Genomic DNA, 17,948 nt, shown 5'->3' with positions numbered 1-17,948 from the left:
CGAGGGCTTCTATTTTCATACTGTCCCTTCTCTAAACCTACCAAAATGAACATCGACCATGAATCTAGAGATGGGTACACATATATAGGTGCATACACACGCGCACACACACACACACACACAACCTACATCACAGACCCTTAAAAAGTATTAGCCAGTTACTACAATTGGATCTAGCTTGGGGCACTTGGGTGGCTCAGCCAGTTAGGCATCCAGCTTCGGCTCAGGTCATGATCTCACGGTTCACGGGTTCGAGCCCTGCGTCGGGTTCTTTGCTGACAGCTCAGAGCCTGGATCCTGCTTTGGATTCTGTGTCTTCCTCTCTCAAAAATAAACATTAAAACATTTTTAAAAAAAATTAGATCTAGCTTGAACGGGGACAATATTGGACATGGAGTTCCTGGTATTACTGGTATTACGGTATAGGGAGAATAATGAGGAAGCTTCGGTAGACCCAAATAAAATTCCCCAAGTTGTGAGAATAACTGGAATCCTGGGCAACCAGAGAAGAAAACTGGGAGCAAGCAACAAGGGTCCCATTCTTTCCCAGAACAGCCTTACCAGAGGGACGGAGTACAGGCAGTGCTGACATGCCGGCAGCTAGGCAGCAAGGGGAACCAGGAGAGATGGGACACTTGGGCCCTTACAGCTATCAGGGAGTCTGCTCATGCCTCAGCAAAGTTAAAAGTCTGGAGCTGGATGTCCCTCACCTGGCCAATGCCACAGGGACTGGTTCTACCTAAACACACTATCCCCAGCCACTAGCCAGAGCAATAAGGCAAGAAGAAAAAGAAACCCAGAATTGGAAAAAAGCAAAATGGTTATTTATGAATATGATTTTCAATGTTAGAAAATCCTACAGAATTTTTAAAAAAATGTTATCAGAATAAGTGAGTCGTGCAGGGTGGCATGATACAAGGTCAAAACACAAAAATCAGTTAGATCTCTCTATACCATCAATGAACATTTGGAAATTTACTATCGTAATAGCATCAAAAAATGATAGACAAATCTGAAAAAGGTGTGAAAAACCTATATAGTAAAAATTACAAAACACTGCTGAAATAAAGATCCAAATAAATGGAGAGATTTACCATGTTTTTGAGTCAAAAGACTATATAAAGATGAGAATTCTCCCCCACAATTGATTTATAGATTCCATACAATCTCAATCAAAATCCCAGGATATGTTTTGTAGAAACTGACAAACATTCTAAAATCCATGAAAAGCAAAGGACCTAGAATGGCCAAAACAACTTTGGCAAAATACAAATAGGAGGGCTGACACTGTATGACTTTGACACTTGGAACACCTACAGTAATAGGGGCACTTGGGTGGCTCAGTTAAGTATCCAACTCTTGATTTTGGCTTAGATTGTGATCCCAGGGTCATGGGATTGAGCCCTGCTTAAGGTTCTCTCCCTCTGCTCTCTCCCCTGCTCGTGCCACTGTCCTAGAAAAAAAAATTTTTTTTAATAAAATTTTTGAAGATAGAGCTAAACATAAAACCTAAAATTATGATGTTTCTAGAAGGAAGGGCACCTGGGTGGCTCAGTTAAGCATCCAACTCTTGATTTCGGCTCATGTCAGGATTGCACAGTTTGCAGGATCAAGCCCTGCCCTGCACCATGCTCCATGATGACAGGAAGGAGCCTGCTTGGGATTATCTCTCTGTCTCTCTCTGTCCTTCACACACACACACACACACACACACACACACACACACACACACTCTTTTAAATAAACTAAAAATAAATATATAGAACTTCTAGAAGGAAAATAGGGGGGAATCTTTGTAAACTTGGGTAAGGCAAAGATTTCTTAAATATGACACTAAAAGCATAATCCATAAAAGAACAAACTAATATATTGGACCTCATCAATATTAAACTCTTCTGCTCTTCAAAAGATTTAAGAGAATCAAAAGATAAGCCACATGCTGGGAGAAAACGTTTAGAAATCACGTATCTGAAAAAGGACTTATATCCACAATCTATAAAGACCTTTCCTCTCCAAAAAAAGATCTCCCAAAAATCAATAAAAACAACCCAGGGGTGTGTGGGTGGCTCAGTCAGTTAAGCCTCTGACTCTTGATTTCGACTCAGGTCACGATCTCACATTCGTGGGATTGAGCTCCAAGGCAGGCTCTGCACTGAGTGAAGAACCTGCCTGGGATTCTCTCTCCCTTTCTCTGCCCTTCCCCTGCTAACACTTTTTCTCTCCATGAAAATAAACAAACAAAAAAACGAAGAATTTTTGAGGGGCATCTGGATTAAGCGATTAAGCAATTAAACATCAGACTCTTGATTTCAGCTCAGGTCATGATCTCAGGATTCGTGAGATTGAGCTCCACATCAGGGTCCGTGTTGACAGCACGGAGCCTGCTTGGGATTCTCTCTCTTCCTCTCTGCTCCTCCCCTGCTTGGGTGCTCATTCTCTCTCAAAATAAATAAACGTTAGAAAGGAAGGAAGGAAGGAAGGAAGGAAGGAAGGAAGGAAGGAAGGAAGGAAGGAAGGAAGGAGGGAGGGAGGGAGGGAGGGAGGGAGGGAGGGAGGGAGGGAGGGAGGGAAGGAAGGAAGGAAGGAAGGAAGGAAGGAAGGAAGGAAGGAAGAGAAAGAAAGAAAGAAAGAAAGAAAGAAAGAAAGAAAGAAAGAAAGAAAGAAAGAAAGAAAGAAAGAAAAAGAAAGAAAGAAAACAAACAACCCAATAATAAAAACACAAGCAAAAGATATGGACACTGGACCTAAGACATAATGGAAGGCAAATAAGCACATGTAAATATTAGAATAGCTAAATTATAGCTATATTAGAATAGCTAAAATTAAAAAAAAAAAAAAAAGGCACTACCGAGCATAGCCAAAGATGGACTGGAAATATAAGTCTCATACAATGCTGGCAGGGATATAAAATGATACATCTTCTTTGCACAACAGTTTTGAAGATGCTTAAAATGTAACTATATACTTACCTTATGACCCAGGCATTCCACTACTCTTACTTACCCAAGAGAAATAAAAGCATGTGTCATTACAAAGACTTAAAACACACATGTTCATAGCAGCTTTATTTATAATAACCCAAAACTGGAAACAGCCCAAATGGTCATCAAGAGATAAATGGACAAATTTTTGTATATCTATAGTGTAATACTGCCAGGAAGGAAGGAAGGAAGGAAGGAAGGAAGGAAGGAAGGAAGGAAGGAAGGAAGGCAGGCAGGCAGGAAGGGGGAGGGAGGGAGAGGGGGAGAGATAAAGAGGGAAAGAGAGAGGGAAAGAGAAAAAGACAGAAAAGTAAAGAAAGAGAGAAAGAAAGAAAGAAAGAAAGAAAGAAAGAAAGAAAGAAAGAAAGAAAGAAAGAAAGAAAGAAAAGAAAGAAAGAGAAAGAAAGAAAGAAAGAAAGAAAAAAAGAAAGGAAGAAAGAAAGAAAGAAAAAGAAAGAAAGGAAGAAATAAAAAGAAAAAGGAAAGAAAGAAAGAAAATAACCACTGATATAACACATATGCAACATGGGTGACTCTCAAAATAATTATGCTGAGTGAAAGACACCAGGCCAAAAGTAAGAGTACATACAATATGTTGTTTATATAAAATCCTAGAGAAGCAAAACTCATCCAAAGTGACAGCGGATCAGCAACTGCTGTGGAAGCTACGAGAGGGGCATCAGCAATGTTTGGGGGGTTATGGCTGTTTATTATCCTGACTATGGTGACTGCTTCACTGGTGCACACGGACGGCAAAGCTCGGCAATGGTATCATGATCATAAATAACACTTTTGTTCATTACGTTCGAGTCCTTGTTCTAAGCACTCCGACATGTATTAATGCAATGAATCCTCGACACAAACCTCTGAGGTAGACTGTCAGCAGATTTTACTAAGGAAACTAGCTGGGTCTGTTCTGTAACTTCACCAAGACTCAGAACAAAGCCGGCCCGTCTCGGTGTCGTTACCCACTACTCTGCTTCCCGCATCGGGTAAAGTCAAGGGCTTGCAAAAGAGGGACGCTACAACAGAACACATGGACACCTCACCTTGTTTCCACACGTAACACAAAACAATGGTCACTTTTTCCATGATACAGAACAGCAATGAGATAGATGAGTTTATGATAAATAGGGCCTTGCATCTGACTCAAAGGGTACATACACCCCAACTTTTGCAAAGGCACAGGCTGCAACTGAGTAGTGAGAAGTAACTGACGAGTAAGCAGTGTGGGTGGGCCTGCACCCGAGGTAGGTCTCTGAAAATGTGCACCCTACTAGGAATGTCCTCCACCGTGCACATGGTTCCACAGGGACAAGGGCCCTCTGTTTCTGAGTTTAGGGGACTCCTAATATAAAGACACTGACAGGGTGTCCATTTCTTTTCTGAGTGACCCCTTGTTTGCTGTCGCACACCTGAGAAGGGATGCATGGGACATAAACGTTCCAAATCTAAAAGGTCTGAAATACCTTATACCAAACTCACACTTGGGGATACTGAATTCTGGGTGGAAGTTATTTTCCCTTTGAATTTTGAAGGCCTACACCGTGGTCCTCTAACTTTCAAGACTGCTGTTATGAAATCCAATGCATTCACATTCCCGGTCTTTTGTTTTCTCTAGAAACTTTTTGCCGTCTCCTCTTTAAGCCTGGACTCTTGATAATTCACAGTGGTGTTCTCTGATGGAGGTCCTCCCACACCTCCCTCATCCATCTCGCGGGACACTCAGTGACACCACTAACCCCGCGAGGTACCAGCCAGTTACACGTCCTCGTACACTCGTGACTTAGCGGTTTGTTTCTTTTCTCGCTGTCAAGAGCGTACTGACGAAGAGCATGAGAGCGGGGAGAAACAAGGAGGCACGGCGCCCACAGCTGCGGACAGCCCTACTCTTGCACGGGTACCTTCTGCGTGTGTAGTTTCCGATGCAGGGTGAATCGCCCGCACCAGCTGAAGGTTTTCCCACACACCTCGCACTCGTACGGTTTCTCACCAGTGTGAACCCGCTCATGCTGGACCAGGGTGATTTTCTGACTGAAGGCCTTCCCACACTCCTTACATTCGAAAGGTTTCTCCCCGGTGTGAATGCGCTGATGCTGAGTCAAGGCTGTGGGGGAACTCAATCGTTTCCCACACTCTTTACATTCGTAGTGTCTCTCCCCGGTGTGCACTCGCTGGTGGACGATAAAGCTGGAGCTACAACTGAAAGTCTTCCAACATTCGTGACATTCATAGAGCTTCTCCCCCGTGTGGAACCTCTGGTGCTGGAGGAAGACGGAGCTGCTGATGAAGGCCTTGCCACACTCCTTACATTCATAGGGCTTTTCTCCAGTGTGGATTCTCTGATGCTGAATCAAGGCCGTGTCCGAACTTAAGCCTTTCCCACATTCTTTACATTTAAATGGTTTCTTTCCAGTGTGAATTACCTGATGCCGAATAAGTAATGAGTTATATCTGAAGGCTTTTCCACATTCCTTGCATTTAAAAGACCTTTCGTCAGCGTGACATCCCTGAAAATCCGCCACTCGACTGAAATACCTGCCACATCTTCTACATTCGTATGATACCTGACCACTGGGAACAGTCTGATCTGTAGAGACTCGTGTGCTGACACTAACGTCTTCCCCAGACTTCTCACACTTCTCCCCACTCTCCACGGCGTAGGCCTCGCGACAGCTGGTTGGCCCATCTGTGAAAGCTCTCCTCTTGGACTTTGTCTTCTTGGCTATGCAGTGACCAGGCTGCTGCTCTAGGCTGCTCCCCAAGTCCAGGTGCTGGGGAACGTTCCCTGGTAGCCCTCCTAACGTCAGTCTGTGGGACTCCGTTTCTTCGGGAATGTGTTCCTTTGGGCTCGACTCTTCCTTGTCAGCTCTGGTCTCAGAGCTACAGAGCTCTGTATCACAAAACAAAAACAAAAACACACAAGTGTCAGCCTCTGATATTGCAAAAAGAAACTACATGTGCCGAAGGGGAAAACGGGGCCAAGTGGTTCTAATCTACCCTGTGTGGCCATTTTCTAACATGCACACAAAATGGCTACCGAACATCAGCACACAGCAGAGCGCCACAGGTGAAATGAAGACTCCACGGGTGGAGGCAAGCAAGGCCGGGAGGCACTCCCATAAAGAGGACAAAGACTAGAGAACAGCAAAGACTGTGACCTAGCGGGGCAGGAAGACCAATGGTGTTCTCCCAAGTGAACAGGTTAGGTCAGAGGGCAGACACAGAGAAGGGATGACTAGAGACCCCGAGGTCAGAGGAAATCCACCAGATCAAAGAAAGGACAGGCCAAGCACCTCAAACTGCAAAGGGTCCCACAACTGAAATTCCTGAAGGGCTGCTCATCTTTTACAACACTGTCCATGTCCTAATCTTTGAGAAGAGAGTGGTCTCTGTCACCAAGTTGGCTCTAGCAAGGCAGCAGGCTCCCACGGTGCGACTGAGGGGACCGGGTCCAGCTAACCCCACGGCAGCTGGGAGGACGGGAGAGGTGGAGCCTTGCCTCTAAAACGGTCGAGTGCTGTGCATGTGAAGAACCCTTCTAAGGATGGACAGGACCCGGTGATGACTCTTGTGCTCTCCCTAAAATGCTGCACGGGCTGTATGTAGGGTTTAATACGACAGTAGGAACGTGAAATCCTAAAACCAACCAGACGGAGAAAACCAAAGGCTACTTTCCCTCTGCCGCTAAGGCCTTCTGCAGGCTAACATGGCCTTCAGCACTGGGCCAGGGCAAACTCACGCGTCAAGAAGCCAACAGTTTAGAAAACACTGTTTACCCAGAGAGCCTGAAGTCCTGGGATCACACCCAAAGGGCACAACCTTAACACAAGGCTGAGGGCAGCTGGGGAGCTGGGCATTATTAATGGTCACTCCCTGTGAAGTCTGAAGAGCCCCCCAATGTCAATAGGCGGAGGAGGGGTGAAACGGAGTATCAGAGGCAAAAATATACGGTGTGTTGTTACTTTTAATTCCTGGGTCAACACCTTTTGAAAGGAGGAAGTCGTCCACCGTTCTTCTGTAACAAGTTTTGCTTCGAGAGTTCAGCTATTAAAATAAAAGTCTTTCTAAGTGCAGGGAAGGTGACGTACTCCGGGTGGCCGCTGACGCAAGGGAAACGGGGGGAGTGTCGTGAAAATTCCCATTAGGAAAACGAATTTTTCTTTATCTTCCAATAACTTTTTCAATGATACAATTTTATTTTTTCTTTTTACTTACGTCGGTGTTTGGGAACCCGTAATTTCGTTTTCCATAGAGGAGTGCCTGGTTGGCTCAGTCGGCGGAGCACGCAACCATTGCTCTCGGGGTTGCGAGTTTGAGCCCCAAGCTGGGTGCGGAGTTTACTTTAAAAACATGTGGGGCGCCTGGGTGGCTCAGTCCGTTGAGCGCCTACCTCTTGGTTTCGGCTCAGGTCATGATCTCGCGGTTCGTGGCTTCAAGCCCCACACTGGGCTCTGTGCTGACAGTGCAAAGCCTGCTTGGGATTCTATCTCCCTCTCTTCTGCCCCTCCCCTGCTGGCTCGCGCTTGCTCTCTCTCTCTCTCCTCTCTCGCAAAAATAAATAAACATTAAAAAAAACTTTTCCCATAGAAATAATATATTCTGAAGCTGCAGATGGCCAGATAGGCCCCAGAAGCCTATTTTCCCTCCAAGGTGGTTGACATTCTCATCTCCGCAAAAACAAACTGGTGGAAAAGTTAACTGTTTCCACCAGACAGGACCCCAAAGGGCTGTCATGGTTCAACAGCTGCTGAGCCAGATGCTATCCCTTGGCAGGCGGTGAGGCGGAGAGGCAAAGACAAACACGCAAAGGCATCCCGCAGCCATACCTTCCTTGGAAGAGACTGGCCCTTCCTCGTCTGGCGGGGGGCGGCTACCACTATGAACACAGAATCCCATGTAATGATTCCAGAGGAAAGAAAACAGTCGCGCAAGAGAAGAAACACTCTGCACACACTGAAATGGGAAAATAAGCAAGCAGCCTAAGCAAAATGGGCAGCTGGTAGGTTCTCAGGCTCACCTGGACAGATGCCTCCGAGGACTTCCCTGCCCGCAGGTTCCCAGGGTTCCAGGCCCCATGGCAGTTCCCCTCGCTCTAGCTGGGAGACCAGAACAGGTCTGGTGAATAGAAAAGCTGCCCAGGAGAAAGAAACAGGAACAAAAGGTGAAGGGAATCAGAGAGCAGCATCCCCTCCCGGCTGTCTTTACCTTTCTTCGTTCGCCGAGCCAGGGAGGGAAACGAAGAGAAGTCAGTCTACACCATCTTAGAGGACAGAAAATTCCCACAAAGGGGGGCAGAGTCCTGGAATAACCCCCCACTCACATGAAGGAGTCCCAGATCTTCGTCAGAGAACTTGGAAGATGGAGGCCCAGGGGCCCTGCTGAGCTCTCCCTTCCCTCCATGCATGGGACAGAGCCCCTTCCCAGGGTCAGAGGGACAGTGGATTCCAAAACCTGAGAATCCAAAACTCTCCTCGCCACGAGCCCCCGGGAAAGCTCAGCCTTCGTAGCAACTCCCCGTGAGGGTCAGAGAGGCCGTGATGTCTAAGGAGGAAAGAAAGCAGACGCACAAAGGGCAGAGGGTGAAAACAGCAAGGAGAAGAGACGCCTTACCCAGGGAAGCCACATTTGCATAATTCTCCAGCATCACCTCCCGGTACAGAGCCCTCTGTGAAGGGTCCAGGATGACCCATTCGTTCTGCGTGAAGTACACGGCCACGTCCTCAAAGGTCACTGGCTCCTGAGACAGCAGGTTCCTGCTGAAGCCCTGTGTGAGGGCCGAGGAGCCTAAGTATCGGGGCAGAGACCCACGGGGTAGGTGGCATTGCCAAGGACAGCTCTCGGGGGCCCCCTCCCCCCCGCGGGGGGCAGCCGGCGGCCAGCACTGCCCTCAGCCACAGGCCAGCCCAGGACTCCCTGCCGTCCTCCCCACCAACAGCCCTTCCTTCACCTGCTCACCTCTGTGCTGACTCTGCCGGGCCAGGGTCTACGTGCCTGTCGGCCCCTGCCGCTCCCTTCCAGGGGTTTTGCGTGTCCGTGCACAGGGGACAGCGGTATAAACACAGCCCACAGCACTTCACTCCCTCCCGAATCTCACTAAAGTGACGGCCCAGCAGGAGAAGAGTCAGACAGACTAGGCGCATGAACAGAATTTCACAAGGATGAATAGCAACTAAATTAGAGGAGCAGAGAAAGCTGAACCTTAACCGCCGGCAGAGGGGGAAGCAAACAAAACCAGAGATGAGCTCAGGATTTTTAAAGTGGGCTCTGCTTTTTAAAACTTGATAAAATATTCTATCCATTTAAAAACACCAGGGAGGAGTGAGGAGCCACAGAGTACTTAAGGCAGTAAATGAAAAATACCTACACAGAGGCGTATCACTGAGCAGTCGCGGAAAAATGAGACCATTAAAGCAAAACAAAACAAAACAAAACAAAACAAACCAACCTAGGGGTGCCTGGGCGGTTCAGTCGGTTAAGCGTCCCACTTACAATTTCAGCTCAGGTCCTGATCTCGAGGTTCATGAGTTTGAGCCCCGCACTGGGCTCCATGCGGACAGTGCAAAACCTGCCTGGGATTCTGTCTCCCTCTCTCTCTGCCCCTCCCCTGCTCGCTCTGTACCTCTCTCTCTCTCTCTCTCTCTCTCAAAATAAACAGACATTAAAAAAAAACAAAAAACAAAACAAAACAAAACAAAAGGCTTCCAGAGCAGGAAAAACAACACACACAAGAGGACTGGGGAGTCGCGATGGCAACAGACTACTCGGCGAAAACAAACGGGGAAACGTTTTCTTTTGTTTTGTTTTAAGTCTTTGTTTATTTTTTAAATATATATATATTTTTAAGTAATCCCTACACCCAGCGTGGGGCTTGAACTGACAACCCCAAGATCAAGTCACACGCTCTACCGACTGAGCCAGCCGGGCGCCCCAAATGGGAAAATGTTTTTAAAAATGCTGAGCGAAAACTTCTGCTTCCTGTCCAGATGGAGTCAAAGGGATCGGGTTCATCCTGCCTAAACCGAGACAAGACAAATTACGTCAAACAGGTTCCCAGGTTACTGACATCTGATGGCAATGAAGGACAACATTCCCCAAGAGATGGGAGATAAAGAGGTGAGAGCCCTAAGATTCCTCAAGCTTGTCTCGGAAGGGTTTCCAGGCTGCATCACAGGCAGGGGAAACGAGGCAAAGCCCAGCAGCTTCCCTGGTAGATTCTGAGGAGACCAAGACTGTGGGAGTTTAGAGGACAGGACACCACGGAGAGAGCTGCACAGAGAAGCAAACCCAGCGGGGTTACGGGCAGGGGTTCCCCAGAGTATTCAACAGAACAATGACCAGGGCCCTTTTCATCCGAAAAGACTGAAGGGCACAAAGCCTGATGTTCACACAGGGCCAGTAAAAGTGCCTATTTCCACTGGGAAAAAATCCATAATTCATGGGCTATTGAATAGAGCTCTCAGGAAACTCTTGCCTCAGTCGTGGCGAATAATTATTCCTAGGCCATGCACCGCTCCAGATCCTACTACCGAATCATAAAAATCAAGACCAAAAAGGATCAAGTGTATTCCTAAGTAATTGAACTTTATTCCAGAAAACACTCAAGGGTATTTTGGGGGGGAGCACCTAGCAGGCTCAGTCAGCCGAGCACGTGACTCTGGATCCCAGGGTTGTAAGTTCGAGTGCCACATTGGGTGTAGAGATTACTTAAAAATAAAATCTTAAAAACAAATTTTTTTTAAAGAATATTTTGGGGAAGTAAGGGCACCTGGGTGGTTCGGTCAGTTGAGCATCCAACTTCAGCTCAGGTCATGGTCTCAGTTCGTGGGTTCGAGCCCCGCGTCGGGCTCCGGGCTGACAGCTCGGAGCCTGGGGCCCGCTTCCGATTCTGTCTCTCGTTCTCTCTCTGCCCCTCCCCCACTCGTGCTCTGTCTCTCTGTGTCTCTCAAAAATAAATAAAAGTAAAAAAAAAAAAAAAAAAAAATTAAAAAAAAAAAGAAGGTGGGAAAAGAGGAGTAAAGGGAACAAAGAACAGATGGGACAATTAGAACACAAATATGAAGGTGACAGACTCAAATCCAACCACATCATAAATAATCTAAACATCCCAACAGCCAAACATTATAAAGTCAGCCTACTACACGCTGACTTTAAGAAATGCATATTACATATAAAGACGGGAGTAAGTTAAAAGCAAAAAGATGGGAAAAAATACACTAGCCAAAAAAAGCGGAAGTGGCTATATTAATTTAAGGTAATGTAGATTTCAGAGCAAAGAATATTAAGAGATAAAGATATGGTTCATAATCATAAAGGAATCAGGGCATCTAACAATCCTACATGCCGGGGCTCCTGGCTCGCTCAGTCCCGGGAGCATGCGACTCTTGATCTCGGGGTTGTGACTTCAAGCCCCAGGTTGGCCATAGAGACTCCCTAAATAAATAAAATTTAAAAAACAAAAACATAAACAAAAACCCCCACAATCCTACATGTTTATACAGTTAGCAACAGAGCGTCGAAATACATGAAGCAAAAAACTGATGACACTGCAAGAGAAATAGACAAATCCATAATTGTAACTGGAAATTTCAATAACCCCTCTCAACGAGGATATAGAAAACATGAACAATACTATTATCCAACTTGACTTAATGGACATTTACAGAATGCCCCATCCACAACAGCAGAATACACATTCTTTCCAGGTGTCCAAGGAACCTTTTGTAAGGTAGACCATACTCTGGGCTATAAAGAAGAAATCAAAAGGATCAAGTCATACAAAGAGTGTTCACTAACCACAACAGAATTAAATTAGAAATAACAGAGGGGCGCCTGGGTGCCTCAGTCAGTTGAGCGTCCAACTTCAGCTCGGGTCATGATCTCACAGTTCAGTTTGTGAGTTCAAGCCCGTCCTAGGCTCTGTGCTGACAGCTCAGACCCTGGAGCCTGCTCTGGATCCTGTGTGTCCCTCTCTCTCTGCCCCTCCCCTGCTCACCTCTGTCTCTCTCTCAAAAATAAATAAACATTAAAAATTTTTTAAAGAGATAAATAAATAAACTAGAAATAACAGAGACGCAAGGAAAATTGCCAAACATTTATGAACTACATAACACACGTCTAAATAACACATAGATCAAAGAATAAAACAAAAGAACTCAGAAAGTATTCCGAGCTGAATGAAAATGAAAACACAATGTACCGAAATGAAGGCTGGTGCTAACACAGTACTTAGGAAGAAACTTATAGTATTAAATGCCTGTGTTACAAAATTTAAAAAGAAAAAAGGTCTTGAGCCAGGGACCTTTAGAATCTAGAGAAAGGTGACCTTCACCTTTAGAATTGAGAGAAAAAACAAATTTAACACAAACTTAGCAGAACAAACAAAATAAAGATCCAAGTGGAAATCAGTGACATAAAACAGAAAAATAGAGAAAATCAGCAAAACCAAAAGTAGTTCTTTGTGAAGATCAATGCAACTTCTAAATCTCTGGTCAGATGAATCAGAAAAAAAAGAGAAGAAATAAATTAGCAATATTAGTTATAAAAAAGGTGACCACTACAGATAATAAAAGGATAGTAATTATTATGAACAACTTTATGCCATTAATGTCCACAACGTAAAACGGACAAAATCCTTGAAAGACACAAATTACCAACACTCATTCAAGGAGAAACAGAATAGCCCTATACCTACAAAGGAACTGAAACTGTATTTTAAATTTTTTTGTAACATTTTATTTATTTTTGAGAGAGACAGAGACAGAATGCGAGCGGGTTAGGGGCAGAAAGAGAGGGAGACACAGAATCCCAAGCAGGCTCCAGGCTCTGAGCTGTCAGCACAGAGCCCGACGTGGGGCTTGAACTCACAAGCTGTGAGATCATTCCCTGAGCCGAAGTCGGACGCTCAACCGACGGAGCCACCCAGGCGCCCCCTGAAACTGTATTTTAAAACTTATCAGAAAGAAAACTCCACATATAGATGATTTCACTGGTTACTAAACACATAAGGAAGAAATGTAATCAGTTCTATGCAAATTCTTCCAAAATATTGACAAGGATGGAATACTTCCCATTCTATGGGACAAGGACATTACAAGAAAACTGGAGATCAATACCTCTTACAAACATAGATGCAAAAATTCTACCCAAAAATTTAACAAAATAGAATCCAAAATATAGTCAAAGAATAATACATCAAGACCAAGTAGTTTTTATCCAAGGAGTGCAAGGTTGGTTGAATATATGAAAAAAAAAAAAATCAATGTAATTTGCCACATTAAGAAACTAAAACAGAAAAATCATATAATCCTCTAAACCAACATAGGAAAAGCATGTGTCAAAATTCAACATCCATTCCTGCAGCAAGCTAGGCATAGAAGAGAACTTTCTCAATCTGATAAAGGGCATTTACAGAAAACAAAACAAAACAAACCCTATGGTGAGGATCATTCTTAATAGTGAAATACTGAATGCTTTCACCCTAAGGTCAAGAATAGGACAAAGATGCCTGCTCTCACCACCTCTACTCAACATTGAAATGGAGGTTCTAGCTAGTGCAGTTAGGCAAGAAAAAGGAATAAAAGGTATCCAGACAGGAAATAAGGAAAGGCAATTATCTTCATTTGTAGATGGCATGTCTATGTAAACATCCAGCGGAATCTACCAAAAAGTAATGACAATACTAGAATTACTTTATCCATGGAAGGACTTCAATTTGTGGACAGAGGTGAAAAGGGTCCTCACTGTATGCAATGATGCAAATTTCCCGTTTAATGAATTTCTACTTTTCAGCCTCGATTGCCAAACCTATCCCAATCAATCCCCTACACTTGTTTTTCCATCCTGATCATGTCTTCGTTTGGGCCTTCTCATCTGTCTGTCCCTCTCAACTCATCCTCCCCTGTCCAAACACACCCGATGGTGACAGATGCAAATGAAAGATACAAGCCTGCGAAACAGTAAGGAACCTTGGGAACAAGCCCCATGTGCACCTGTGAAACTCCCCGCCGCCTGCCGGCTGTCAGCGCTTTTCTTGCAGAACTCCCTACTAGCTATTTTTACTTTGCTGGCAGAGCAAAGCACCAGCTAAGGAGCAAACCCAGCCAGGTCCAAACCAGTGTGCTCCGAGAGCCACCCCCACCCCCACCCCCAGTGCCGAACTTCCACGATTTTCCCCTCATTATAATACTAAAAATCATGCCCAGGGGCCCAGATTCAACACGATCATTACGCACGCGATGCATGAAGAAACATGACCTTGAAGTGCGCAGGTGCTAATAAATCCCTGCCTCTACATGCGTAGACAGCCCCCTCTTCCCACCGAAGTACCTTTAAAAAACTCTCCCAGACCTCTCCTCGGAGAGTCAGCCTGAGGATTCTTCCCTTTGTGCTGCTCTTCTGCGCTCGAGCATAAGCCCCAATAAAGCCTTTCTTGGGACTTTACATTTTGGGTCCCGTCCCGTTTCTACCAACGCTGGGTCCAAGGACCCCAGTCCCGGAACACCTGCACAACTCAGGCTCCGGATGCAGGCTGACAGCTGCTCTCTTGACATCAGAGGGTGGGAGGGCCGGTTACGGGAGGGGAGAGGGGGGAGCGACAGAGGCGGAGAGGAGGCTCGCTCACCTGGTGCCACGTGATCTGGAGCATGGCTGGGGTCCCCGTTTCACACGCCCTCGGGGTTCGAGGTGAGACAGAAGAGAAAATCAAGGACGGGCAGGACAGCTGCTGCCGGGCACCCCGCAAACGCCGTCTGTCCGCCGGGGGCTCCCTGCGTCCTGGAACCCCCCTCACCACAGAGGCACAGGGATCGGAGAACCGAGCATTGAAGAACTCCGCGGGGATGCGACCCCGTTAGCCCGTTCCCGGGACGCGGAGCCCAGGCGACCGCTGACGCCGCGCGCCCCGGACGCAGGGAACGCGCGAGAAGGCGGTCGGCCAGGGCTCCCGGGAAAGCTTAGGACCCGCGCCGCCGGAAGCGCGTAGGGCCGTTTCCCCTCCTCTCTAGGAAGCTGCAAACTTCCCGGTCTCCGTGGTTCCCCAGCCCGGCGGCAACCGCCACGGTCTCTACTCCGGGAAACGTCGAGCCAGAGTTACCGGCTCCAGGCTCGGGTCCTGCAGCGCCCCCTCGCGGCAGCTCCTCCGGAAGATGTCGTCTAGCCAGCTCGGGCCACAGACCAGTTGCACAGGCCACAGACAGACAATCACCCAGGGTTCCTTGGCGTTTGCCGCTTCTGGCAGCCCTTCCAGCTATTGAAGGGACCATTGCTCCACCTGTGCCAAAGCCTGCCTGGGTTCTGTGGCTGCGCTGCAGTGGGGGGAAGAGTGGGACCCATCACTCAACAGCCAACTGGGTGTTGGTTGAGAGCACTGACTACCTAGGTCCACGAACCTGGCTGTACCACTTCTTAGCTGTGGGAGGAGCAGCAAATTTCTTTACCTGTTTCCTTATCTGCGAAATGGGTATAATAGTGATACCGACTTCAAAGGGCCTTTGAGGTTTAATAATTAAGTGAGTTAGTGGGTTGGCAAAGTATTTATAGTAGTTCCTGGCACACGGTAAGTGCTTGTGAGTTGTTTGGTTTTCTAATTGTGTTTTTGCTTTTGAAGATACAAGTGCTGCTGGGACTGCCAATATGTGGCACCGTTTAGGGAAAAACCTATTAACATTTAGCCTTAGACCCCTTTCCCACCCTATCCCTGGATGTATGTTCCAGGCCCCGCCTGGAAACAGATTTCAGTTGATGGCTCAGCAGCCTTCCCTGTGAATACTGTGTCCCTCATATTAAGTTAAATGTTTTATATAGCTCGTCCCCTGCCAGTCTTCAAAGACTTGTCAGGGTACCCCACTGCACAGATAGACCTGCCAATGGGAGAGCCTCGGTGATCGGTCTTCATTACATATTTGCAATCCAAGCAAATGTCTCCACCCTATCTCAAGAAGCTCTTCTTGGAGGCTGTCCGTGGGTTTTGTCAGTGGGTGAGAGGCCGAAGCTGGTCTGTTTGGGACCCCAGGAGCCAGGTGATCTTCAGCCTTGGCTACACTCCCTGTTTTCCAAGATTAGAAGGAATGATTTGAGCATTCTGGAAGCTGAGCAAGGAGAGGAGCCTAGAGATTCAGTATGCATCCTTTGACAATCCCCGTTTCCTAGAACTGGGTGGATCATTCCTGCCCCTTCAGCTTTGCATGGTGTCCCTGAAAGAAGGACATCTATGGTTCACCAGTTTGAGAAAACGCACTTCCAGATTTCTGCCTGGGTCGGGGGAAGGAGAATCACATGGCTACATGGAATCAGGGAAAGGATCTGGGATCAGGCTGAGACAGGGAAACTAAAGAGACCCCGTGAAAGCTGCTTTTTCACTCCTTTTCCTGCTTCTATTCTTGTTAGAACCTACATCCCTCCCTTATTGCAGGCGTTATAGAACAATGTACGTCCTCCTTGTAAAGGTCAAGGATTTAATTTCTCTGGCGTCTTCCAACACAACAGATAACATCTAAGAACCAAGTGGAGTCATGTGAAAGTCTTCCAGGACCAATGACTCATCAAGAGCCCTGGCTGCAGGGCGTAAGTGAATTAGGGAGGACACTTAAATACTCGTCTTTGTTCCTGGATTACTAAGAAGACAGGTATAGGAGACAACTGTCTTCGATAAAAACCCCAGGCTCCAAGCAAAGCCAAGACTCATTTTCCTTCCCTTTCCTTTTGGAGTCACCCAGACACTCTGTATGTATCTATACTCTCTCTCTGTGGTCCTCAATAAACTCTGCTCTCATTTCTCTTGGCTCACATTTGATTTCTATTCTGGGTGAAGCCAAGGACCCTCTTGGCTGGTCCCGTGGGACCCCTGCTGGGTCCTTGGACCCAGCCAGGCTGCATTATGGACTTTTAAACAAGAGCAGGGACGGCTGGGTGGCTCTGTCAGTTAACATCTGGCTTGATGTCAACTAAGCATTCGGCTCAGGTCATGATCCCACGGTTCGTGAGTTCGAGCGCTGCATCAGGCTCTGTGCTGACAGCACGGAGGCTGCTTGGGAATTCGGTCTCCCTTTCTGCCCCTCCCCTGCTTGCTCTCTCTCTCTCAAAATAAATAAAAATAAACTTAAAAAAAAAAAAACCACAAGAGCATCTTCCCTATGAGGGCAATGTGTTTAAAAACAAAAAGACTTGGGGCGCCTGGGTGGCGCAGTCGGTTAAGCGTCCGACTTCAGCCAGGTCACGATCTCGCGGTCCGTGAGTTCGAGCCCCGCGTCAGGCTCTGGGCTGATGGCTCGGAGCCTGGAGCCTGTTTCCGATTCTGTGTCTCCCTCTCTCTCTGCCCCTCCCCCATTCATGCTCTGTCTCTCTCTCTGTCCCAAAAATAAATAAAAAACGTTGAAAAAAAAATTTAAAAAAAAAAAAAAAAAAAAAAAGACTTAAGGCACTTATTGTAAGTCAATTAAACTATCACGCTATTAATCTCCACGGGAAAGATTTTATACATTTCTAAGCTCTATTATAAATTATGCCAGAACACAAATTTTATTGAGATAAACACAATTATTTCAACATTTGATGTAACACAAAAAGTCATTTTTTTCATTAATAACTCTGCAAAATGGCTGTGTGAACATCTTCATTTAGCATTTTCTTAGGAAAGCGTTACATACAACACACTTAAGACTTTACAAGGAGCACGTGGATGGCTCAGTCGGTTAAGTGTCTGACTTAGGCTCAGGTCATGATCTCACAGTTCGTGAGATCGAGCCCTGCATTGGGCTCTCTGGAGCCTGCTTCACATTCTGTGTGTGTGTGTGTGTGTGTGTGTGTGTGTGTGTCTTTCTCCCTCTGCCCCTCCCTTACTTGTGGACCAGGCCTCCCTCTTTCTTTCAAAAATAAATAAACATAAAAAAAATATTTTAAAAAAGATTTTACAAAGCGTATGTAGAATATTTAATCTGAACATTTATCTGAACATTTATACCAAAAAAA

At 46.2% G+C, this 17,948-nt stretch overlaps 1 protein-coding gene across 3 annotated transcripts; it reads right to left on the bottom strand.

The window, feature by feature from the left end:
- Nucleotides 1-3,038: 3,038 nt before the first annotated feature.
- ZNF620 (zinc finger protein 620) lies at nucleotides 3,039-14,987 on the bottom strand. Of its 3 annotated transcripts, XM_058729507.1 has the most exons (5): nucleotides 14,605-14,983; nucleotides 8,940-9,077; nucleotides 8,595-8,768; nucleotides 8,002-8,115; nucleotides 3,039-5,874 (listed from the first exon to the last, which is right to left on the bottom strand). In XM_058729507.1, the coding sequence occupies exons 3-5, from the start codon at nucleotides 8,626-8,628 to the stop codon at nucleotides 4,868-4,870; spliced, it is 1,155 nt and encodes a 384-aa protein (XP_058585490.1). In that variant the 5' UTR covers nucleotides 8,629-8,768; nucleotides 8,940-9,077; nucleotides 14,605-14,983; the 3' UTR covers nucleotides 3,039-4,867. The 3 variants fall into 3 exon arrangements, with proteins under 3 accessions (XP_058585490.1, XP_058585489.1, XP_058585491.1); XM_058729506.1 differs by lacking the exon at nucleotides 8,940-9,077 and having other exon boundaries at nucleotides 8,595-8,748; nucleotides 14,605-14,987; XM_058729508.1 differs by lacking the exon at nucleotides 8,940-9,077.
- Between the last annotated feature and the right edge of the window lie 2,961 nt (nucleotides 14,988-17,948).

Source organism: Neofelis nebulosa, chromosome 5 (assembly GCF_028018385.1).
Source record: "Neofelis nebulosa isolate mNeoNeb1 chromosome 5, mNeoNeb1.pri, whole genome shotgun sequence".
NCBI lineage: Eukaryota > Metazoa > Chordata > Mammalia > Carnivora > Felidae > Neofelis > Neofelis nebulosa.
The sequence above is the reverse complement of the archived record's forward strand: the minus strand, read 5'-3'. Positions and strand labels throughout refer to the sequence as shown.

What these genes read in the sequence shown, in the direction of transcription:
- ZNF620 (XM_058729506.1), bottom strand. Translation starts at nt 14,628, where the DNA reads ATGCTCCAGATCACGTGGCACCAG. An exon ending in TCCAGATCACGTGGCACCAG is followed by an intron (nt 8,749 to 14,604) that starts GTGAGCGAGCCT and finishes GCCCTCACACAG; the next exon opens with GGCTTCAGCAGGAACCTGCT. An exon ending in CCTCGGAGGCATCTGTCCAG is followed by an intron (nt 5,875 to 8,001) that starts GTGAGCCTGAGA and finishes TTTGTGATACAG; the next exon opens with AGCTCTGTAGCTCTGAGACC.